This window comes from Malus sylvestris, chromosome 2 (assembly GCF_916048215.2).
Source record: "Malus sylvestris chromosome 2, drMalSylv7.2, whole genome shotgun sequence".
Lineage (NCBI taxonomy): Eukaryota > Viridiplantae > Streptophyta > Magnoliopsida > Rosales > Rosaceae > Malus > Malus sylvestris.
In genome coordinates this window covers 31,971,568-31,996,774 of record NC_062261.1, presented here as the reverse complement: position 1 = coordinate 31,996,774, position 25,207 = coordinate 31,971,568, and the positions used below count along the sequence as shown (strand labels likewise).

At 40.2% G+C, this 25,207-nt stretch overlaps 3 protein-coding genes and 2 long non-coding RNA genes across 6 annotated transcripts; 2 read left to right on the top strand and 3 right to left on the bottom strand.

The window, feature by feature from the left end:
• Window positions 1–394: 394 nt before the first annotated feature.
• LOC126582792 (uncharacterized) lies at window positions 395–1,563 on the bottom strand. Its single transcript, XM_050246991.1, has 2 exons — window positions 1,241–1,563; window positions 395–1,143 (listed from the first exon to the last, which is right to left on the bottom strand). The coding sequence occupies exons 1-2, from the start codon at window positions 1,337–1,339 to the stop codon at window positions 607–609; spliced, it is 636 nt and encodes a 211-aa protein (XP_050102948.1). The 5' UTR covers window positions 1,340–1,563; the 3' UTR covers window positions 395–606.
• A 145-nt stretch (window positions 1,564–1,708) lies between these two features.
• LOC126582800 (protein ALP1-like) lies at window positions 1,709–2,823 on the bottom strand. The gene is made up of 3 exons (XM_050247004.1): window positions 2,691–2,823; window positions 2,371–2,596; window positions 1,709–2,275 (listed from the first exon to the last, which is right to left on the bottom strand). The coding sequence occupies exons 2-3, from the start codon at window positions 2,471–2,473 to the stop codon at window positions 1,818–1,820; spliced, it is 561 nt and encodes a 186-aa protein (XP_050102961.1). The 5' UTR covers window positions 2,474–2,596; window positions 2,691–2,823; the 3' UTR covers window positions 1,709–1,817.
• A 2,763-nt stretch (window positions 2,824–5,586) lies between these two features.
• LOC126582788 (uncharacterized) lies at window positions 5,587–6,087 on the bottom strand. The gene is made up of 2 exons (XR_007609590.1): window positions 5,992–6,087; window positions 5,587–5,893 (listed from the first exon to the last, which is right to left on the bottom strand). It is a non-coding gene; the product is annotated as an uncharacterized LOC126582788 (long non-coding RNA).
• Window positions 6,088–14,592: 8,505 nt separating this feature from the next.
• On the top strand, window positions 14,593–21,303 carry LOC126603063 (uncharacterized). The gene is made up of 4 exons (XM_050269824.1): window positions 14,593–14,666; window positions 14,749–14,863; window positions 19,771–20,253; window positions 21,013–21,303. Exons 1-4 carry the CDS (start codon window positions 14,593–14,595, stop codon window positions 21,133–21,135), a joined length of 795 nt encoding a protein of 264 aa, XP_050125781.1. The 3' UTR covers window positions 21,136–21,303.
• Window positions 21,304–23,216: 1,913 nt separating this feature from the next.
• Window positions 23,217–24,864, top strand: LOC126582754 (uncharacterized). Of its 2 annotated transcripts, none has more exons than XR_007609581.1 (3): window positions 23,217–23,418; window positions 23,618–23,797; window positions 24,359–24,864. It is a non-coding gene; the product is annotated as an uncharacterized LOC126582754 (long non-coding RNA). The 2 variants fall into 2 exon arrangements; XR_007609580.1 differs by having other exon boundaries at window positions 23,618–23,820.
• The last annotated feature ends 343 nt before the right edge of the window (window positions 24,865–25,207 follow it).

The window sequence follows — 25,207 nt, the reverse complement described above, 5'->3', positions numbered from 1 at the left end:
CTGTCTCGGACTGGACTAGCTGCCGGGACTAAGCTGGACTGGCTTAGACTGGACTAAGCTGGACTAACTTAGTGAAGCGTTTGGTGCAGTCTCGGACTAAGAAGCAGGATAAGAAAAACAGTACTGTTCACCAGATTTGTGTTTGCTTAGACTAGAACTACAAATTGTTGCCATTGTGTAATAGAGTAATGCTACAAATCTCATGATATGGGTTAATTGGAGCATATTTTTGCCATGTATATTATGAATCTTAAAAAAAATTGACAATTGTTTTGTTTCTATTACCTGCTAATAGAATTGGGTTTAATTTGCAAATGTAGCTTGATTTAAACTCTATCACCCAACAGAAGAAAAATAATAGTGGCCAATACATGCAACTTCAACAAATACAAGTACATAAGATCTTCATAATTTAGAAAATCCTAGTTAACATTAGTTAACATTAGCCAAAATAGATCTCCATAATTTACAAAATGGCTAGTTAACATAAGCCAAAATACTAGTGCAAAGCTAAGTTATAAGTCATAACATAAGATTGTATGATTAATAAAATACATCCATGTTAACGTTAATAAAATACATCCATGTTAACATTAGCCAAAATCCTCATCCGCTTGCGTTGTCGCTTAAAAGCCTTTGGACGAACACTTTCTTGAGTTCCGGTTTGATTGCCCTGAACACTCCCACATTTTTTGGTTTATCCAAAATAAGAGACAATGCATCAATTTGATCCATAGGAGAGAGACCCATTGCTTCAAGTTCATTAGCTATGTCAGTATGATCTGCAGTACCTTGAACTAAAGCTTCAGTTACCATTTGCATCCTCTTCCCACTTTCAACATAAAAATCTTTCAGTCCACTGATAAGTGCCTCGGTTCCATCACTTGAACTTCCCACAGCTCTTTTCCTCTTTCTTTGGCTATTTTCAGATGGGGTGCTTTGTTGGCTTTGTTGGTTCATTGAAGAAACAAAATTTTCACCTCCAATATCACTTTCACCAACATGATCATGACTTTGTTCCTCCACCATTTGAGCAGGGGTTTCGGCTACATTACCCGTAGCCCGATCTTTTCCAAATATATATGCAAATCTATCAAACAGTGGAAAAGGTTTGCTTCTCCATCCATCGGCTTCTTTATTTCTCTAAGATTATATCAACATAGCAAAACTAAAATTTAGCATGCGTAACAAATATAGCAGCAAGAATATAACTAATGCATAAATAAAATAGGATATGAACCTGCACATAAGTTTGCCATGCGTCATCACTGTCAACTTCAACGCACTTTTTGACATCATTCCATGCAAATCCACTTGTGTTTATCATGTCAACGACCATACTATATGTTTTTTTCCATTTCTTCAACTTGGACTCAATATGTGGATTTGCCTTTATATTTGAATGAGGACATAAAACATTGACAGCTTTTGCTATTTCAACCAAAGTACCTTGTTTGAAAGCACCGGTGTCACACCGTTGCTTCCGAGCAACAAAATCCTCAAGAACTCCTAGTAATACTTCTTCCTCAAATGCTTCCCATTTACGCCTTCTTCCTTTTGGCTCTTGAGTAGCATTCAAAATATTATCGTTATCCATACCTAAACAAAAAATATTTTAATGAAGGAAAATATCATACAAATAATCAATTTGCATAATATCCAATCAACTTGCATAATATCCAATCAACTTGCATAATATCCAATCAACTTGCATAATATCCAATTAATTTGCATACCATCCAATCATTGTGCTAATATCTAACAAATGCATGATAAAAAGGAATACTAAAATAAAATGTTATCATTAAAACATATAGCTAGTTCGGTTGCTGGTTCCTAATTGCTCTCCACTCATTATACATTTCCTGAGCCATATCATTCCTCATTGCAGTCCACTGGTCCGATGTTTGAACACTACCAACATATTCACCTTCTTCTGTATTTTGTCCATCTTCTATTATTGGCAAATTCTCCATTTGATCTACTGACATCTCTTGCCTAATAAGATTGTGTAGTAGGCAACAAGCGGTAATTATTCGACCTTGTGTCCTTATCGGATAGAAAGATGGACTCCTTAGTATCGACCACCTTCCTTTTAGCAAGCCAAAACAGCGTTCAATTACATTCCTTGCCTTAGAATGCTTCATGTTAAAATATTCTTCCTTATTAGAAGGTGTTCGTCCCTCCCATTCAGATAAATGATAAGGTATTCCTCTATAGGGTGCAAGGAATCCTTCACCATTTGTATAACCACCATCTACAAGGTAATAACAACCTAATGAAAAAAAAAAACAGACCTTATTAGTGTTTTGTAGTTGACAAACAGAACTAAACCTAACTTACAAAGTTGAGACTAAGTAATAGTCTTACCCGCTGGTACCTTAAAACCATTAGGCCTACTAATCGCATCATGTAGCACTCTAGAGTCTGATGCGGAACCCTCCCACCCCGGAAACACATATATGAACTGCATATCTCCTGAACACACACCTAACACATTAGTTGCGACTCGACCCTTTCTTGTTCGGTATCTTGGTTTGTCAATTTCAGGTACATGCACATCAATGTGTGTTCCATCCAATGCTCCCAAGCAATTCTTAAAAACCAAAAATAATAAACTTTTTGTTAATTTATACAAAGGGAATGAAGAGTTAAAGCTTAGGGAAAATGAAAAAAATTTCTCATCATACCTTAAAACATCGCCACCTAGCATCTGTAGAATCAATAGGCACAGGCTGGGGGACTTTTAGTAGGGTACCTTGTAATCGCAAAATTCCTTGCAATACGCTATTGAAATACCTACTTATAGTCTCTCCCGACCTATAAAATCTACCGCCAACACTAAGATTCTTAGTATGATGTGCTAATATTTGTAAAGTCATACACACCTGTTCCTCTACAGACACCAAACCATCAGTTTTTACCCTCCCATCTTGACGAAGTAAGTCGCATAATATGCCAAAAGTCCTTCTATCCATTCTCAATTCGTTAACACATTCAGTATCAGTATTCCCTATTATACCATTCAGATAACACAAACTAATCTCTCGTCTAATAAGTGAACGGTTAGTCAATGTGGGTCGTTCAACATGTCTCTGTTTGCCACGTAGCATCATCACCACAAGAATCGTACAAATACAAATTGTCTCCAAATAAGACATCTCTAACAATAAGATCAATAAAAGCTTCATTCGATCCATATCTATCCAAACAAAAAAAAAAACAATAAACAAATTAACTAAATCATTAACCCGAGGCAACAAATATACATATGGCGTTGAAAAAAAAAAGTTATCATTAACCCGAGGCAACAAATATACAGGTGGCGTTCAAAAAAAAAAATTTCATTAACCCGAGGCAACAAATATACAGGTGGCGTTGAAAAAAAAAAGTTTTCATTAACCCGAGGCAACAAATATACAGGTGGCGTTGAAAAAAAAAACTTTTTATTAACCCGAGGCAACAAATATACAGGTGGCGTTGAAAAAAAAAACTTTTCATTAACCCGAGGCAACAAATATACAGGTGGCGTTGAAAAAAAAAAAGTTTTCATTAACCCGAGGCATCATATTCAAAATGTTCTACTCTTATACATCTATAAACATGTGTCTAAGAACACTAGTATGAGGATTGCTATCATTGCTAGGCATTGCATGTGAAAAGGGAAATTAAAGGACACCTGTAATGCAGTAGCCTTAGCCTTAGCCTTCCGTTTATGCTCATCTTCTCTGCAACCAACAACCACAACAAATTGCAATTCAGCATCAACCCCACACAATACAAAACATTCACATTGTATACACACTGCATACATACACACTGCAAACACAGTACATACATACACACACTACATACACTGCATACACTACACACACACTACATACACTACACACACACTGCATACATACACACTGCAAACACAGTACATACATACACACACTCACATACACTACACACACACACTACATACACTACACACACAATGCATACATACATACACACACTGCATACACCCTGCATACACCCTGCATACACCCTGCATACATACACACTGCATACATAGTACACAAACACACACACTGTATACACCTTGCACACACAGTACACAAACACACACACACTACATACACTACACACAAACACTGCATACACTACACACACACCCTACAAGTACACACACAGTGCATACATACATACACACCCTGCATACATACACACTGCATACACAATACACAAACACACACACTGCATACACCTTGCACACACAGTACACACACACTGCACACACACACACTGCATACACACTCATTCACACACACACTGCACACACACACACTGCTTACACACTGCACACACACACACTGCACACACACTCACACTCACACTCACACTCACTCACACTCACTACATACACTACACACACACACTGCATACATACACACTGCAAACACAGTACACTACACACACTACATACACTGCATACACTACACACATACACACTTATTCACACACACATTGCACACACACACACTGCTTACACACTGCACACACACACACTGCACACACACTCACACTCACACTCACTCACACTCACTACATACACTACACACACACACTGCATACATACACACTGCAAACACAGTACACTACACACACTACATACACTACACCCTGCATACATACACTACACACACACTGCATACATACACACTGCAAACACAGTACACTACACACACACACTACATACACTACACACACACACTGCATACACTACACACACACCCTGCAAGTACACACACACTGCATACACCCTGCATACATACACACTGCAAACACAGTACATACATACACACACTACATACACTGCATACACTACACACACACTACATACACTACACACACACACTGCATACATACACACTGCAAACACAGTACATACATACACACACTACATACACTACACACACACACACACACACTACATACACTACACACACACACTGCATACACTACACACACACCCTGCAATACACACACAGTGCATACATACATACACACACTGCATACACCCTGCATACACCCTGCATACATACACACTGCATACACAGTACACAAACACACACTGTATACACCTTGCACACACAGTACACAAATGACACCGTAATCTTATATTATTACATACGAATCGAATAAATTCAAGATACAAGATCTTTGGACCAATTTTATGAATCAATATTCTGTTAAACGTCCTTGATTCGGTATCAATTTCCTAAGACACATAAAGCAGAATAATAGAGCAACAGAGTAAAACCAGAACTCAAACTAATCAATCGTGCCTCAAGAAGATCTCCCTATTTAGATCATATCACCAGATTCACCACATCCATTTCTACCAAATATCACGATGCAGACTATCCGTTCCAAACCATTAACGTAATCCGAATGAAACACTCAAAACCAAGAGCGATGCACACATCTAAACATAAAGTTGATAAAAATCTCAACATTAAAGAACCATTTCAACTATATTGGCATAGAAGAAAAACCAAACGTCTGTGTGTGTGTATACATATGCAACTCAACCACTACATTCCTCATCGAAACTTTTGATTCGTTTATAAAATTGAACAAACAACAATTACCAAAATCAAATTAATCCGAATTCCAACTAATAAACAACCTAATCAAATCATACATCGATCAAGCAAACCAATCAAATCTCCACAATTTCCATCAATAATTTTCAATCAATGGATTTGATTAGATCCAATAAATACCTAAACAGATCCAACGATGATATTGTTGATGGGGATGAAGATCAGCTTGACGAAGAACCCGACGAAACCCATCACGACGAACCCGATCGCTGTCCGGAGCGCGACCTTGGAGAATTCTACACGACAATCAACCATCAAATCTCATCAATTACACATGCATATCAAAGAATATAACTTGTGAGAAAACACAAATCCGACCCGAATGCTGAATTACCTTTGCGATCGGGCTTGTGGCAGCGCTTGACGAGGCGAATGCTGTCCTTGGAGAACTCTCGGAGCAGATCTGTTACGTGAAGACGAGGGAGCGGACGACGAGAGGAACAGATGAGGAGCAGGATGCAGATGAGAGCGACCAGGATGCAGCTGACGGCGAGCAGGACGCAGAGATGAGGATGAGGAGGACGACATGAGGGAGGAGGTCTTACGAATCCGGACGTTTTTTGGGTGGTTCGCTAAGAACTGCTAGCGAAGGGTTTAATCCGTGCGAGTCGGATCTAATCCCATTAAACGTAATCCTTGCCCCTACCAAACATCAGACTACAATACCAATTAGTGTAGTCTAGTCCAGTCCCCCCTAAGAAGGTCAAACAAACACGCCCTAAAGGGTTCTAAAGCTTCTTGGGCCTGGAGTAGTTTACTATGTGGCAAAGACCTTATCATTCAGGGCGCCAGGTGGCAAGTCAAGAATGGTAATCTGGTTAATATTTGGCAAGATAGGTGGATCTCCTCAACCCGATAGGAGATTATCCACCCTATGGTCCAGGTTACTAGTCCTGCCTCTTCCTTGGTTAAGGACATTAGCAACTGCGTTGATGGTTTGTGGAATCTTAACCTGGTTCGTTCCTTCATCTCCCCTGAGGAGTGTTGAGCTATTGAAAGAATTCCATTGGGTGACATTTCTTCACCAGATTGCCTTATTTGGCCCTGGACTCTCAATGGGGATTTTTCGGTTAAATCAGGTTACACTTTTTTCAAGTTTTGCGAATCAGGCAGCGCCTCCTTCTTGCCAAAAGGCATACCAATCTCATTATGTTGATCCATCTTTTTGGAAGCTAATTTGGGGTTTGCACACTTTGCCTTAGATAAAAAAAATTCTTTGGCGGACTGCTAACAACTGTCTTCCCACAATGCTGAGCCTTTTTCCAAAGACCTTATTGTGCTTCCCCGCTTTGCCTGTTATGTTTGGAATTTACAGAAAGTGCAAAGCATTCTATTTTATTGTGCCCTTGGACTAAGGCTATTTGGTTTGCTACTCCCCTGAACTATCAAATTGATATTCAGGCTATCACCATTTTTTATCAATGGTTTGTCGCTCGGGTATCGCTTGGGGAGGGCAACACCCTTAACCGAGGTCGCATTCTCTCTACAGTTGCTTTCCTATGCTTGGAAATTTGGAAGGTGTTCGGGCAGGAAATCTGGCTGGCAAGCGTCCCTGGTTCGAGCACACAGCTCCCCGAGGTGTTGGCACTTTGGTTGGTCGTCGAGCTCCTGCTTGTCGCACTGCTTCAAGAGGAAGACAAAATTAGTTTTTGAAAGGTGCATTTGCAGGGCCTTAGGTATAGGCCTGGAGGCTCACAATCAAAACTAATTTTGTGCGTAGGCATGCCACTGCCATCTCAGTATGGCAGATGTAAAACAAGTGTATTTAAGCCGATTACTTGCGCCCCAAGTTATTCTGACTTCTTGTTATCAAAGGATTGTCGTAGATGGGTTAAGTCTACATTAAGTTCTTTTCTATGCCTTGAGGTCAAGGACTTTTGTTTATCTTATATGCTTTAAAGAACGAACATCCAGATCTGGGAAAATGGTCCGTCTTTGTTCATGAACAATGCCCAAATGACAATGACAATGACAACATTAAACAAACTAGATCTGACAATTTGGATGGCTTTGAAGTATTAAAAGACTGGGAATAACTTGAATATATGTTGTAGGATACATACTAATACCAAATCTATTAATTAAAAGACTAACAACAAAGCAAGTCGGGCAAGATTTAACCTTGTCGGGCAAGGTTAAATCTTGTACAGCTCCTTCTTCTTTGTGTTCAGACAGCTTTGAGGATGAAAGAGAAATGGGTGGTAAGCAAGATGAACCTAAGAGAATCAATACTACTATGGTGGGGAGAGTAGCAGAGCTATTACACAATGAGAATGAGGCTTTTATGAAAGTTGGTCCTAAAAAGGATTAAGGTTGGGTGCTGACTACAGCTTCGTTGAAGCGATTCTGGCTTGAGCAGAGTTTGCGCAGAGTTTGTGCTTGTATTTGTTTGATTGATTTAGTGTCCTTGTCTATGGGCCCTCTTCTTCCTTTTATAGGCAAATCGGACCATACTGTACTCTTTTACCCTTGCCCGAAAGTTGCTGACAGTAGTGAACCACTTATCTTCTTATTTACACGTTTTGCCCTTCAAAAGTACTTTTTGGGCTGAAAGTATGGTTATGAGTTGGTGGATTTCCATCAGTTGTCTTCTCCAATGTAGGCCACTTGTCTTTACATTTAATGTGGAGTCGCCACCTTTCTTGGGCTGGACACATGTGCTGGGCCTCGGGCAGACCTGTTTTCTTGAGTGTATTTCTGGGCTTCTTCTCTCTTAGCCCAAAGTTTAAATTTCATCCCAAATAGTGCCCCCTTCAGTCGTTGTTAAGCTTCCAGACTTTAGGTGCCAATATCGATTGAACTTCCTCTGCACGTCGGCACTCGAAACACGCGCTATTTAATGCAGCTAACTCGCTTTACGCTAAACCACGATCTCTGTCTTTCAACCGTCTAATCTCAGAGTTTCTTTGATTCTCTTTAGTGATTTTACCTCCTTAACTCAAAATTTTTAGTGTTCTTTGCCATTTCATTCTTACCTTCTCTATCTCTCTCCCATATTTGATTCAATGGCACCCAAGACTATCCAATCTCAACCCTCGTATGAATCTGGTGCGGTTATTGTCACCCTGCGCCTTCTGCTTAATGCCCTTCATCGTCCTCAGTCTAAACTATTCTTTGAAGATGGAGGGGTGCACCTATTGGGGCCTGTATGGAATTCACAGATTCCGCCAATGGTAGAAACAAATATACCGAGAGCTAATTGGTTTACTCCGAACCCATTTCTGGCTGAATCTGGTATTCCCTCAACCAGGTGGTCCTCCCATCATCGTGGCTTTCCCCAAATGACTGACATAGCTTGGGTCCAATGGATAACTGAGCTTGAACCCCACTTCAAAAAGAAATGGATGAGTAACGGTATTTATGAACTGATAATGCTCTCGAAAACCTCTATAACGGCGAAACCCGAGTTATTGGCCAATGCTCTCCTATTTTGGAATTCGGGCACCAACACTTTTGATTTTGGGACGGGTCCTTTGTCCGCCACCATCTTAGATATGGCACAGGTTTTTGGTTTAAGACCATCGGCCAGGATTGTGGATGTGACACATGATTGGGCTCCATCTTTACGTATGTCTGCAGAGAGCTCAGGTACTAGTTCGAGCACTTCAGCCTCCTTTCTTCATCTAGAATATAACTCTGCGACTTTCAAGAGTTATGGGACCTCATTCAAGGGCTTCATCCCTTTTGTAAAAGGAAGTTTTGGTGCGAGCAAGCCTAACGCGGATTTACATCAGGAGCATATGTATTTCCTTTTATATTGGCTTAGCAAGCATGCATTCCCGAATAAATCCAAGGGAATGAAGGTTGAGTGGATTCCATTGGTGGAAGTTCTCCACAATTTTGATGATATAGCCACAGGCCCTTTCATCCTTTCTCATCTTTACCATCTCTTGTTTGAAATGACTAAGGGTGAACCTTTTGAAACCAATCTCAATGGGCCAATCTGGATGATACAGTTGTGGTTACAATGGTATTTCCCTGAGTTTCGAGCAACCAATCTGGGATTCCCCGAAGGTGTGACCCCTGCCCGAATTCTGGCTGAAGCTTCCCCCACAAATCATTCCACATTCGCCTGTTTTTATTTCTTCAGAGTCTGCAAACCCCGAACATACTTAGAATGGGGAGCATCCGCACTCAAGAAATACCCTTGGTTTACTGATAATGCCTTCTCAGATACGTTTGGTGAAGATGCCACCCCTTTTTGCAGAGAGAAATTTCTCAGCTGCATTCAGCCGAGGGACTTAGCCTGGGGATTTCGCCAAGATCGATATGAGCGCGGGCTAGAAGTTTATCACCCAAACTTTTGCAGCACGCAATTTGGTTTTAGGCAAGCCATTCATATTCCCTTTTTTTACTCCATTCATTGCGGCACTTCTTATCGCATACAAGTTCCCTCGGAAGACATATTTCGAGCTCGCAACCTCGTTGTTATGAGCAAGGTCGCGCGAGGGCCCTTCACCCTTAACTTTGAATGTTCTTTAGCTTTTTCTACCTGGTGGGAGACCAAATGGACCAAAAAGTATGGAGGGAACTTACACGAGGCTCATGACCGTATCTTCAGCCAACTTTCACTTACATCCACTCTTAACCCAGGTGAACTTAAGAATTGGAAAAAAATGATTAGTCAAAAGAATCAGCTTCTTTTGATAGGTATGTTTCCTGTCTTTCCTTCATATTTTGTGTCTTTGTTGTGAATTCATTCTTTTTCACTTCATTTTTTCTTTCTTGTAGCTCAAGGAGATACTGCAGTAGGAGACACAGGATCGGATGAAGAATCCACTGATGCCCGAATCCTTCACAATGTTGCAGCCGAGGCCAAAAGGAGCGAGGCTGGCAAGGGTGAAGATATATCTGAGTTCCTTGGTGATTCAGAAGCTGAGGATAAGCCTGAGGCGAACATTCGTTCTTCTAAGTGGGCAAGGAGCACCGTGGCGGAAGCTTCTAACTTTTTGTCCGAAGAGCGTTCTGATCTTGAGCAGGCTATTCCAACTAAAGGAAGTAAGAGAGCTAAAACCTTTAAAGCTCTAAAAATTCCAGCTAGAACTACCTTCACAGCGGGCAGGAAAAAACAGAAATCTTCAAGTAAGAAACCTTCCGTTGTTTCTTCTAATGAACCATCAGGGGTGCAGACGCGGCAAAAGACAAAAGACCATCAAGATGCTACCCTTAAAGAATTTGAGGTACGACCTATATTTTCTTCAAAACTCTTTCTTTTCTGTAAACAATTGATCTTTCTCTTTCTTCAATTAGGAACTACAAGTGGAAGAACACTTTTTATCTGAATCCTTGTCCCAATCAACGCGAATCCTTCCACCTCCTACGAAGCCCACCTTTCTAGAAGTAACCCCTATCTCCCAGTTTAACCGTTCGACCGGGCATATGCTGCACTTTGTAGAGGATGATGACATCTTGGTAAACATCTATTTTCGACCCCTTTAACCTCAAAAGTTTCCTAACTTTTTGTTATTTTCCAGCCTTCTCCATTACTCCGTCAAGTCCCAACTTCTTCTTTTGGAGAACCTATCGTCCCTGAGATTCCTATAGCACCTGTGGTGGCTGACCCTCATGCTTTTCAGACAATTTTTACTGATGCACCAGGAGTCTCTGAAATACCTGTTTCTCAGCCTCAGGCTCGTCCTCAGGTATACTATTACTCAAACTTTTAACTCATTTCTCTTTTGCTAATTATTCATCTCTTTTATCTATCCGTAGCAGGTTTCTATTGAAAGTTTAGTCGATATCTCTTTTTCCTCAATGGGCAATGACGAACCCTCTCAGCCACTAGGAGAAGTAACACCACATCTTACAACTTCCGCCTCCATTCAGGTTTGCTTTTTTTCAATCTCTTTTGATTTGATCTATGCATCATTTTCTTAACATCTTTGTCTTGTTTGAAAATAGGGCTCTGGAAAAGGTTCTGACCAGTCTCCACCACGTATGGTGCGTAAGAACGATCTTCCTCGTCCTGTCTCAACTTCCACTGCTCCTGAACTGGTAAATGAACAGGCCGAGGTTTCTGAGGCAACTACTCTTGTCACCACTTGCAATTTTACTCCTTTGATTAGTATTGTCCCCATCGCTGCTGTTGAAGGTGTCGTAAACACACCATCATCTTCCTCGATGCCTTCTCTTCCTAATTTGATGAAGAAGTTCGGGCAGATCAAAAACAAGTTGCAGTCCTCTCCAACATCACATGAGCTCCCTCATTTTCAGAAGGCCCGTAATATTTTTAAGGATTGGACGAAAAAGGGTCTCACTGCTACTTTCAGTCTCAAAACTCTCCATTATGCAAAAAAAGTCCTAAATGAACTTCATCAGGCTCATTTGCTGTCCAAACTCAACACAAGTCTTTTCTGAGTTTCTTTGAGAATTTAAGGGCCTTAAGGGAAGAGCATCACAAAGCGAAGCGAGCGGCCAACAGGGTAAATTGTTATCAAGAAAAGTATAGCCAAAGCTCCTCCACCCTTCAACATTTAGTGGCAGAATGATCAGGGATCGAAGCAAGGATTGCTTTGGTCGATTCTGAAATACAGCATTTGGAAGAACAGTTATCTTCATTTAAAGATGAAAAAGTGATCCTCACCAACCACCTCTCTCAAAAAGTTAAGGAGATGGAGCAAGCTTCCCAGGAAGTGGAGGACTCTAAAAGCCAATTGGCGAGTAGTCACACATGCTTGGGTGAACCAGATCGCATTTTTGCTATTATGCAAACCTATTTCTCCAAGGTGATTTCTTTGGCCGAATATGTCAAATTGCTAGATTAAGATTTTGTAATCTCCTTTTATGAAATGATCCCTTTGGCTTTTGTACTGGGTTGATTTTGTAGCTAAGGGTGGCTTTATGTACAATCTTTTTCCCTTGGACTATATAAAGTTTATTGAGACTATTTTGGATCTTTTCAGGTAATCCTCCTTGGTGCCCTTTTTCACTCCATTTTCTTCTCTCCCACATCTTCCTTGGCCCATGTTAGGTTGATCATATTTATTGGGGCTTCTGGAAAATGATCTGTATCAATCATCATGTTGGTTTGGGGTTTCTCTAACAGTAGCTTCCCTTTAATGATGAGCTTCTGTATCCAATCCCTGAACTGGACACAATTAGTGATGGAATGATTGAAAGTGTGGTGTAGCTTACAATATTTCTTTCCTTTTAACTCATTGGGCTTGGGTAGTTTTTTAGTGCTATCATGTACAATCACTTTTGCCTGCACCAGCTCTTCATAGATTTTAGCCGCCTTGGTTAAGTCGAAAGAATAACTTTGGTATTTTGGAGGTTTCATAGGTACAAAACCTCCATCATTCATAACTACTTTCTGATCTGTGACTGGTTGAACTAGTCCCTTTACTATTAGAGGTTTGAAAGGATAAGTCATTTCTGCTGCACACATGTCCATCACTCCCTTCTATGACTATGACTCTCCTCTGGTCCTTCCTCAAATTCCACCTGATGGATAGCCGCCTTACTTTTATAGAAAGGTGGTATTTTGGAAGAATGCTTTAATTGATGTTCTTCAAGTAACAGTTTTTCATATTTAGTAGCTGCGATCACCAGCTCCTAAAACTCATTGAACTATACATCATAAAATTTCTTCCTTAAAGGCAATCTCAAAGCTTTCTGGGCAATAGCTATGAGTTGTGCCTGACTGATAGGGAACTGGCATCTCATCCTTGTTCTTCGAAACCTCATAATGAAATCTTCAGTAGTTTCATGCTCATATTGTTTAACCTCAATCAAGTCGTTGATGGTCATCTCTGGTTCCATCCTGTAAAATTGTTCATGGAAAGCCATCTCCATTTGCCCCCAGTTAGCAATGGAATTTGGGGGCAACAAAGAATACCATTGAGATGCCAAACCTACCAGGGAGTTTCCAAATAACCTCATTTTGTAATTAGGGTTGTCTTCAAATACCACGCAATGGTTGGAGAATTTGAAAATATGATCTTTGGAGGACACATTGTTGTCTTCTCCACTAAATGTTGGAAATGCAGGCATTTTGAAGTTCGGAGGAAATGGATTCTGTTCGTCGATGAACTCAGGATATGGCTTTTGATAAGTGATCCTGAACATCGGCCTAGCTTATGGCTGGGCATTTCTTACCACCATTCTTCTCAAGTCAGCCAACTCGTCTCTGATCTGCTGATTGGCTCCATTACTAGGTGGAGAACGGGGGCGTGGTTCCCATCTCGGGCTATGATTATTGCCCGAGTTAACTTCCTTATTTGGTTCCGGCTTCCTCCATTTTCTTTCTCCACCTTTATTGGTCAGTAGTGGTGGCCTATAAGGGAGAGGTTTATCCATTTTGGTGGATTCTTTCTTCCCACTAGATTCTCCAATCCATTCGGGCATTCCGTATTTCGTTCTTTCTTGCCCGATCTGCCCCTTAATGTTTAGAGAAAGCAGGGAATCGGGCATTTCTGTTCTCGAAATTTCTTCCAACACTGGTTGAGCTGACTCGGACTCTTCCTTGTTCTTTCCTTTATCCCTTTTTTCACTGAGCACAGGAAATGTAGGAGTAACCAATTCTTTCGTTGGACTAGCTTCGCCTATTATTACTTTAGCCTGCTTTTTTTCTAGGGAAGAATATTCCATATCCAGCCTTCTTTGCAAATCCCCTGTTATGGAAAAAAGTCTACTTATTTTTTCTTTTGTTTCCCAGGAATCTTTTTCCACATTTTGAGAACTTCTTTCCACGGTTTTCAGGATAGCCATCATAGTGGCCTGCAAATCTTCATTCGTGACCTTCTCCCCTGCTGTTTTAGAAGGGGTCGGGCTCTCTAATAAGATAGGTCCTTGAAGGAAATCTTCGTGGAGATTTGTCATGCTGGACTTCGGCGTGTGTTGGGGTGATTTCTGTGCTAATCCCCGCCTGAAGGTTTGTTTTTTCCTTCATTTTCTTGGCATACAAGATTTTGGTCTCACCGGGCGTGCCAAAACTATGTTCGGGCAGGAAATCTGGCTGGCAGGTGTCCTTGGCTCGAGCACACAGCTCCCCGAGGTGTTGGCACTTTGGTTGGTTGTCGAGCTCCTGCTTGTCGCACTTGTCGGGCAAGGTTGAATCTTGTACAGCTCATTCTTCTTTGTGTTCAGACAGCGTTGAGGATGAAAGGGAAATGGGTGGTAAGCAAGATGAACCTAAAAGAATCGATACTACTATGGTGGGGAGAGTAGCAGAGCTATTACATAATGAGAATGAGGCTTTTATGAAAGTTGGTCCTAAAATGGATTGAGGTTGGGTGCTGACTACAGCTTCGTTGAAGCGATTCTAGCTTGAGCAGAGTTTGAGCAGAATTTGTGCTTGTATTTGTTTGATTGATTGAGTGTCCTTGTCTCTGGGCCCTCTTCTTCCTTTTATAGGCAAATCGGACCATACTGTAGTCTTTTACCCTTGCCCGAAAACTGCTGACGGTAGTGAACCACTTGTCCTCTTATTTTCACATTTTGCCCTTCAAAAGTACTTTTTGGGCTGAAAGTATGGTTGTGAGTTGGTGGATTTCCATCAGTTGTCTTCTCCAATGTAGGCCACTTGTCTTTGCATTTAATGTGGAGCCGCCACCTTTCTTGGGCTGGACACATGTGATGGGCCTCAAGCAGACCTGTTTTCATAAGTGTATTTCTGGGCTTCTTCTCTCTTAGCCCAAAGTTTAAATTTCATCCCAAACAGAAGGGTAGGTGTCATGCATGCTTTAATGACTCATCTCCCTATCCTTCCAACACTCTTGAGGGCCATGACATTCATGGAGGAGTTTTATGCAGTCAACCCCTCAAAGACTCTCTAGCAACCTTCGATCGTCTCTGATTCTGTCTCTACTCCCTGGCAGCTTCCTCCTCCCTCCTTCATGAAAATTAACTGTGATGCTTCTTGGTCTAAGGATTCCCTCCGAACTAGTCTAGGGTGGTCATCCGTGATTCCCTCGGCTTTTTGGTTGATGGCAAGTGTATTAGTGGTTATTCTTCTTATATTCTGGAGGCGAAAGCTAATGCAGCGATTCTTGCTATGCAAATGGCTTTATCCCTGAACTTAGACAAAGTTCTCTTTGAATCTAATTCGGCTTCCCTGGTTCGTTTCATCAATGGAAATAAGAAGAATGTCTCTTAGTCTATTTTTCCATTACTTTGTCAGATTTGGAACCTCTCACACAGTTTCAGCTTTTCTAAGTAGAGCTGGGTTCCCCGCCAAGCAAATTTGTTGGTCAATTAGGTCGCCTCGCATTGTAAAAGAGGGATATGTCCAGAAGTCTGGGTTTCCAAACCCCCATCCACTCTAGTCCATAACCTATCCATTGATGGTCTCACCAGCCCACACTAACTTATTTTGTGGAAGCTTGGTTCTTAAGGTCAATGACTCAGTTATGCTGGTAGTCTCCTCTATCTGCCCTTAAGTTCCCTACCTCTCCGTGTTTTAGCTTTCTCTACCTCATATCCTACAGTTGGTAGTTGACAGTTGACCTAGACTTGTATTCTTTTTTGCTGTTGATGAAGAAGTATCTTTGTCAAAGAAAAAAAAAACAAATGTTAGCATGTGATTTGCTTGAACTGAGAGCATAGGAGTTTGTCTTTGTATAGTAAAATCTCTTTAAAATAATACTTTATAATGAAATAACTTCTTTAAAATTATAAAAATTTATGGTCCCAACTTGGGACGAATTATGTATTGGAATAAAATTCATATTGTAATAAGTTATAGTTTTTCTTGGTCCCACCTTAAGGAAACATGCTTCCACATAATTATAATTGTCAATTTGTACAAAAATATGCAAGAAATAAAATATTTGGCGTGCAAGGAATCCTATTTAGAAAATACAACATTCATTAAGGATAAATGGGTCAATAAATAATATTTCAATTATGTATAGAAAGTGTGTATTTCATTGAATGAATAATAATGTTATAATATTGTTGTATATATACAACCTCTCACATTAACCAAATAACAATACAATTTAACTAATTAACCACCTATTACAACTATCTCAACAAACTAACAACCCTAAGTTTTATATCAACTGAGTCATTTACAAAACTATCCTTAATATCCCCTTCAAACTGAACCAAGGGCTTCAAAGAGGCAGTTTGGAACTCATAAACTGAAATATGAGCTTGGAAAGAGCTTTGGTGCAAATATATGCAATATGTTCATGTGTGTAGACAAAGTGTACTGAGATAGCTTTGGCTAATACTTTTTCTCAAATGTAATGGTAATTTATCAAAACGTGCTTTGTCCTGGTATGAAACAGTGGATTTTTAGCTAATGAAATGGCTAATATATTATCACACCAAAGATAAGGAGTACCGGGAAGTGAGAAGCCAATATCCACACGTAGTTGATCCATGTGATTCTGCAGCAGTATTAGCAGAGATAAATATTCTACCTCTGTTGAAGAACGAGCCACAGTTGGTTGCTTCTTAGCACTCCAACTAATAATGGAAAAACCCAAAAGAATGTAGTAACCTTCAGTTGATCTTCTGTCAAGAGTACACCTTGTCAATCAACATCAAAGAAAGCTTTGATATATGAAGTTGTAGAAGATTTGGAAAACCATAGACCAATGTCAATAGAACCTTTTAGATACCTAAAGGTCTTCTTTACTACTTGAAAATAAGACTACCAAGAATTGTGCATAAATTGACAGCAAATGATAAATTTGGCCTAGTCTAGGTGAGATATTGTAAAACACCAACTAGTGATCTGTATTCTGAAGGATTTTCACATAATGGTGAAGAATGATCTAACTTGGACGTACTGAGAGGAATAACACAAGGTTTGGCTCAATCCATGTGTGCCTTCTTTAATAAATCCAAGATATACTTGGATTGGGAAATGAAGATTCCTTTGGAAGATTTATTGACTTCAATGCCAAGAAAGTAGTGAAGATCAACAAGATCCTTTATAGGAAATAGTGAATTGAGTTGAGAAATGACATGTTTGCGAGCTAAATAAGATGGCCCTGTGATAATGATGTCATCTACATATACCAAAATGAATACCATATGATCATTTTTAACAAATAAGGAGTGATATGATTATGATCCAATAAAACCAAAAGATTTCAATGCTCCATGAAGTTTCTCATTCCAAGCTTTAGGAGCTTGTTTGAGACCATATAGAGATTCGTGCAGCTGACAAACATGATTAGAGTGAACTAAGTCTTCAAAACTAGGAGGTTGTCACATGAATACTTATTCAGAGAGAGTTTCATGCAAAGATGCATTCCTAACATCCAATTGATTAAGACTCTAATCAAATTGTGCAACAAGAGTGAGAAATAGTCTAATAGTCATAGGCTTAGCTACTGGCTAAAAGTCTCAGTATAATCTAACCCTTCTTGCTGGTGAAATCCTTTGGCAACCACCCGAGCTTTGTACCTATCTATAGTACCATAAAGTTTTCTTTTAATCTTGAAAACCCACTTACATCCCACAATCTTTTGATAATTAGTTTTTGGTACCAGTGACCAAGTACCAGTGTGTTGTAGGGCATTAAACTCCTTATGCATTGCTTGAACCCAATGTGGATACTTAGAAGCTTGTAGGTAAGTAGTGGGAACAAAATCATGAGAGTGATGAGAAGGGAGAACTGCTTTGTTACAGAGAAAGCTTTAGGTTTGTAAATGCCATATTTGGATCTGGTTTGTATTGGGTGTATTGTAGAAATTGGAGCAGGTTGAGCTATTTATGATGAAGGAGATGGAGTATGAGATAAGTTGGGAATATGTGATAAGATAAGATTAGAACCAATTGTTGGATGTTGAGTTGGACTAATGGGAATTGTATGAGGTTGTGTAAAAGTGAGTTGAAAAGGAATGGTATATGGAGATAGAGAGGATCTTGAGGAACTAGAACCATGTGAAGATACAGATATGTGAAATGGAAAGCTATCCTCATCAAATACCACATGTCTTGGAATGTATAACCTGTTGGTAGTGAGATCCAGACACTTGTAACCCTTATGTTTTAAAATGTAGCCTAAGAACACATAAAGCTTGCTTTTAGGATCCAATAGACTGAGAATAAGGCTACAACTATGGAAAGCAGCTAAAACCAAAAATCTTCAATATATATAATTTGGTGACCTTTTGAACAGAATTTCCCATGGAGATGGTTTGGATGCAATAGGTAATTTGTTAATAAGATATACAACAGTGGAAAAGGCATGACCCAATATATCTGTGGAACTTTGGAAACTATTGAAAGTGTCATTGTTGTCTCAACTAAGTGTATGTGCTTAGGCTCTACACAACCATTCTGTTGGGGAGTGTATGGACAACTTAATTGATGATGAATGTCATTCTCAACAAGATAGTTAGAAATTGAGTACTCAAATATTCACCACCAAAATCTGATCTAAAAGCAACAATCTTTGTATGCAACAAATTTTCAACAAGATCTTTAAATTTCACAAATGTATGAAACACATTTGGTTTACATTGCAAGGGATAAAACCAGAATATTTGGTAAAGTCATCAACAAAGGATGACATAGTATCTAAAATTGTGCACAGAAGTTACAGATGATGGCCCCCAAACATCTATGTGAAGTAGCTCTAATTAGGGGTGGGTTCAAATAACCGAAAACCGAAAAAAATCGAAAACCAAACCGAACCGAGGCCGAAAAAAACCGAACCGAAAAAAAACCGAACCGAAACTGCCAAACCGAACCAAACCGAATCTGGCTGGTTCGATTTCAGTTTTTAAGGTTCGGAAACCGAACCGAACAGATATATATATTTAATTTTTTTTCAATATTATAAATAATTTAGTGATACAATCATAACAAGACATAACCAGTTACCAAGTTGGTTTGCTTGAAACTCTTCAAGCCCCTGCGCATGGGTTCGAATCCTCATGCCTCCAGGGTTTCAGAAAAGTTTTTTAGTTTTTTTTAGCAATCAACAAACCTTTTAAGTTTTAACCCTAGCCGCACCTTTTATTTTTTTCATTCCTCTCTTCTCTCTCTCATTCCCTGCCTCCAGTGTAACCTAGCCCAATAACCCTCTCGCGCAGCCGAGCCTCATCTCTCTCACACTCTCTGTCTCTCTGTGAAGAGCTTCATCGAAGCCAAGCGCAAGGAACGCGAGGCTCGTGAGAAGGACGAGTAGTACTGGTGCGAGGTGAAGGGCAGCAAATCCCCCGCGGCCAAGAAGCGCGAGGAAGATGACGGCGTCCTTGGAGCGAAGGGAGCACCGCCAAGAGGAGGAGGAGGAGGAAAGGCGGCGGTGGGGGAGGAAGTTGGAGGTGTCGTAGATTTGGGGGTTCTCGGGGATTGGGCTTTGAAGGATTTGAAGGATTTGGGGGTCACCGACTCCCTGGGATGGCTACAACGAGAATGCTTCATCAGCAAATCCCCCGCGGCCAAGAAGCGCGAGGAAGAAGCCGAGAAGCTGGCGGAGGCTGCCACGCGGAAGTCCGAGGCCCGCCGATTGGCGGATCTGGAGGAGAAAGATCTCGAAAATGAGGAGCAGGCGGCGTTGGAGAAGAATTCGGATGAGGTGAAGAAGAAGCAGAGCCGTACGGTCAAGGATGAGGAGTATGAAAGGATGGTGGTGGTGGAGAATAAGAAACGGGATGATTCGTTTAGGAGGCTCAAGGCTTCGTTTAAGGTGAGCTTTTTTTTTCTGTTATTGGGAGAATTTAGGGTTTGTTTGGTTAGGGGTACTGGATTACATCGGTTTAAATTTCATTTTGGATAGTAATGCATTCGGATTCAGAATAGAATTGTTGTAGTTTGTATTGAATAACTGAGCTTTAGGAATTAGGAATGGTATTGTACTAGCTTGAAGCTCTAGGAATTATTTGAGTAAGAAATCCGACTCAGCATTGAAAACATGCGACTCGGTATTGTTTGAGTACGAGATGGGTTCCGTTCTGCAGATGCTTTGACTTAGATGTGTACGAGATGGGTTCTGTAGATGTTTTGTATAAGATTTTAGTACTACACAGGATGTGAGGAAGAAGAGTTGAAGTCATTAGCAATGCTGTCTTAAATCTGTCAAATTTTTCCATGGCATGGACTGTCTTTAGCTTATTCAAGTCACAAGGCTTGTTTACGTTTTGTTATAAATAATACAAACTGTTGCGTTTTTGCTCTAACATGGTTCATTAGTTAATTTTTCAGTACAGCAGATGAACCTTTAAGGGAACTATGTGAGAGTTTTTTCTCGTTGCATGTTTAGTTTGTAGATCCAGATACTTTGAACTAAGGTGTCATTGTTTTCTTCGCTAGTAACTATGTACTATAGTTGCTGGAAATTTCAATTATGCCAAGTATGTGTGCCAAAAATATAATTTGAAATTTCAATTATGCCAAGTATGTGTGCCAATTATGTCATGTTCTTATTTTTATTTTTATTTGTATGTAGAAATGGCAAGGGGAAGCTCAAAGAAAGGTGCTATGTTGCCTCCTAGGCCGCCTATGCGTTGAGCTTGAGCTTGAAGACTTGGAAGATTTTATTTGTGCAAGACATGAAGTGATGAAACCTTGAAGGTTTATTTGACTTGTGTAATGTTTAAATTTGGACTTTTTGAAGACTTAAACTTTGATGTTTAATTTGGAATTTTTGAAGACTTAAACTTGATTGATGATTGATTCTATTTCTAGTTGGACTTTAAGTTTTATGAGACTTTTAGTTTTATGAGACTTTATACGTAGAGATGGAAACATGTCATATTTTCTATTTCTATATTATGTTGTGCTTGTTTTGCATTTTTTGGAGGAAAAAAAAAACCGAAAAATAACCGAAACCGAACCGAAAAAAACCGAAAAAAATTTGGGCCGAACCGAAATTTCGGTTTGGTTTCGGTTTTGGCAAAAAACCGAACCGATAAGAACCGAACCCAACCCTAGCTCTAATGGCTTACTTGTATGACAAGTATAGAAGCAAAAGGTAATGTAGAGCTTATGTTTTTGCCTTGTATTTGAAATAAACTATTGAAATTAGACAATCATTTTATTTTCAAGGAACAAATTTACAAAGCATAATATATATATATATGTATATATACACACACACTTGTCAATAGTATTGTCTTTGCCCTTGCCCTTTCCAAAAATAGGTGGAGTTGTACAAACGCAAGTACTATTCAGCGTGAAAAATAAGGGAAAATTACTTGCCCTTGCCTCCTTAAATGGTAATTGTCTTAAAGGAACTCCACCTGGCAATCGACCAATAAATGGACTTGCTCTTATATGACACACATCTTAGCTAGGGTTGGGCACGGGCCGGGTCGGGCCCGATTTTGAAAGGACCGAACCGGACCTGGGCTTAAAAGAAACGGGGTGGGCCGGGTCGGGCACAAGAAATTCTAATACAGGAACCGAACCTAACTCGGCCCATTTGAAACAGGCCGATTCAGGCCAGGTCCACGGGTCCCCTCTTTATTTCTTTTTCTTTTTTTTTCTTTTCCTCTTCTTCTTTAGGTCTTTCGAATTCTGATTGTTCCAGGAGATGTCGGACCACCACGTTCTCCTACGGCGAGACCGAGACCGAGATCGATATCGGCGACCTCATCGTTTACCCAAAGCTTGATTTCCTGCGGTTCCTGTAGTTTCTGAGCCACAAGATCGGAATCTTGTTGGGGCAATTCACTGTTTTCCTATCCTCGCCGGAGACCCTCCAGTGAATCCCCATCACTAGCAAGGTCAACTTGAGTGCGATTTCCCATACTGGACCGCCGTCGTTACTCCGCTACACCTCTGCACCTCAAGATTGCCGCTGCCTGACCCGTGTGTGTCCAAATTCGACTAAGACCTTGACCAACCACCATCTCGCACATGCCTTGAACCTCTGCTGCTGCTTGCTGCAGCGTCTTGATGAACCTCCTGCCCAGATCGTCATCACATAGTGCCTGTTTGAAGCCTGTATTCCACACTCGTTGCTCCCTTTCCGCCGCATCTTTTTCGTTCAGCCCAGAACCTGCATCGACGAACACTGCGCCAGGTGGATTGTGGGATTTAATCAAAGGTGGAGATTAAATCTCCACAAATTGGACGGTAGATATGGTTCGGGCCGGGGCCCCGTTTTCTTAGCAATTTAGACCTGCCCCGCCCCGCAAGTGACATATAACCGCCCCGCCCCGTACCCGCCTCAACCCGCTTGTACCCGCCCCTACCCGTGGGTCCAAGATCCGTTTGCTCACCTTTAAACTCAACAACAATAAGTTTCATTTGTTTTACGCAACCAATTTTGATGGATTTGGTAATAGATTTTAGTAGTACAAAGGCAAAAAGAGACGAAGTTGAGGTTTAGGGGTTAAATGACAATTTGTAAGGGTGGAAAAAAATACCGAAAATTCCAAACCGTATCGAAAAAATCTCAAACCGAAAATTCTGGAAATTTAGGTACCCAATCCCGAACCGATCCCAAAATTTCGTTACGGGAATCGGTCTCACAATATGACTTTTTCAGTAATCCCAAACCGAACCGAAGTTAAAATATATATGTAGTTTTAGATATCATAGGCCATTGGATTGATTGAGAAATAATCTCAGTCGTTCATTCAAAACTAAACCCTCTCTCAATCTCAACGACCTCATGATCCTCACCTTCACTTTCAGACTATTTGATTGAAACTCTCCACCCGGGCCCAAACCCACCTTCACTCCTTAACTCTCTCTCTCTCTTTCTCTGACCTCCACTCTTTCACTCTCTCCCCTTACCTTCACACTACATCCAGTCTTCCATTTTCTTTTTGCATTTGACAACGTCCTCTGCATTCGATAATCAGTACAGCCACCTCTGCTTCCTTCTACTTCTCTCTTCATTAAGGTAATCTTCTTGTCTTCATCAGGCAATCTTGATGTGGTAAAGTCTGTTTGTGGCTTCAATTCGTTTTTAATTTGGGCATTTGAATTCTAGGGTTTTGGATTTGGGGTTTTCAATTTAGTGTTATATTTCATTTGAAATTTGGGGTTTTTAATCACATGGTTCTTCTATAATTCGTTTATTTCATCCTCGAAACTAGCAGACCCAAGCTCCTTCGCCTTCTCCTCGAACTCTCTCTGTGAAATCGGGAATTGCAGCCAACCACGGAGAGCCGATACAACATTATCATACAGGATTGTGTCTGAATAATGATGTAGTTAGGCCTGAAATTCAAGGACCATACATGAATTTTTTTTTGTTGGCTTCGTTGAAATTTCCTCAGGTACTTCTACCGTTTTCTGTCAGGTATTTCCTCAGGTACTTCAAGACCATTTTTCTGCATATATTATTTGGCTTTGTAGATTATGATACTGCTTAGCTTTCTAAATGAGCTCCAATAAAATGGCAGCGATCCTTGGTTTGTGTAGCAAAGCCTATTTCTCAAGCATAGAGCAAGATTCAGTTTGGCAGTTTATCATACTTGCCATTTTGTGTTGTTTGATTGTTTCATAAGGTTTTTTTCTTCTTCTGAAAACAAGCCTAGAATGTATTTGTTTAGTCAGAGTTGGCTTATTTTTATGGCTTGGATAGTTGGACTGACATGTTATCAAGCCCTGTAGTCGAAGAGAAAAAAGTGCAAATGTTTATTGTTTCAGAAAGCTTTTTGCATAAGGGTTTGTGTTCTGCAATTTTCTTTGAATCTAGCACATCTTCTTCAATAGTTTGTACTTTAATGACAGCAGCTGCAATTTGTGTTTCTCCATGTAGTTCGATACTTTGATTTATTGACCTTTCTGCATTTTGTTGTGATCACATTAGAATCTTTTGGTGATATATATATCAGGCTAGAAGAGCTCTTCGAGCTTTAAAATGATTGGTGAGACTTCAAGCCCTTGCCAGAGGTCATGCTGTGAGAAAACAAGCTGCAATAACTCTTCGCTGTATGCAAGCTTTAGGCTCGAGTGCGAGCAAGGCATGTTCGCCTGGCATTAGAAGGTCAAACAGCTCAACAAAGACTTCAGCAACAACTTGCAAACGAGGTTCGGGTTCGAGAAATAGACGTAAGCAAGAGTAGATACCGTGTCTACTTTAATTACAAAAACAGTATAATGTGTGCAAATGGGAGTTGTTGTTTTCATATTTCAATTTGGGATTCCCAATTTGTCCCGAAATCCCGAAAATATTTTGGGATTCCCGAAAATTTGGTTTGGGATTGGTCTTCAAAATCCCATCCCGGAAAAATTCGGTTTGGGATTCGGGATACTTGTTTCAGTTCGGTATCCCATACCGAACCAGCCCTAACAACTTGTCTAAACACTTTTATTTTCTATGCATTTGTTCTTAATTTAATTTACTTTCTCGCTAAGTAGATTAAGTTTCAATTCTTTTTAGATTCTGTCTCGATCTTCACCTTTACCATTTCATATTATTTGGTTGTTCGTTTAAAGTCATGTTTCGGGGTAGAGAAAGAACCTAGGTCGAAAAGAGGTTTCTTGCTCAGTTGTTCAATCGTTTGATTACAAGTCAAATTCAAAACGCAAACACAATAATTTTCCCATCTTTTTTACGTGGCCATTCTTAACGACGTAATAACACACCCGCGAATCTAAACCAAAGAAAAATCAAAATCCTTCAAGCTCGCCGAAACCGATCCGAATACATTGAGAAATCTCTCTAATTTGCCTAAAGCTCA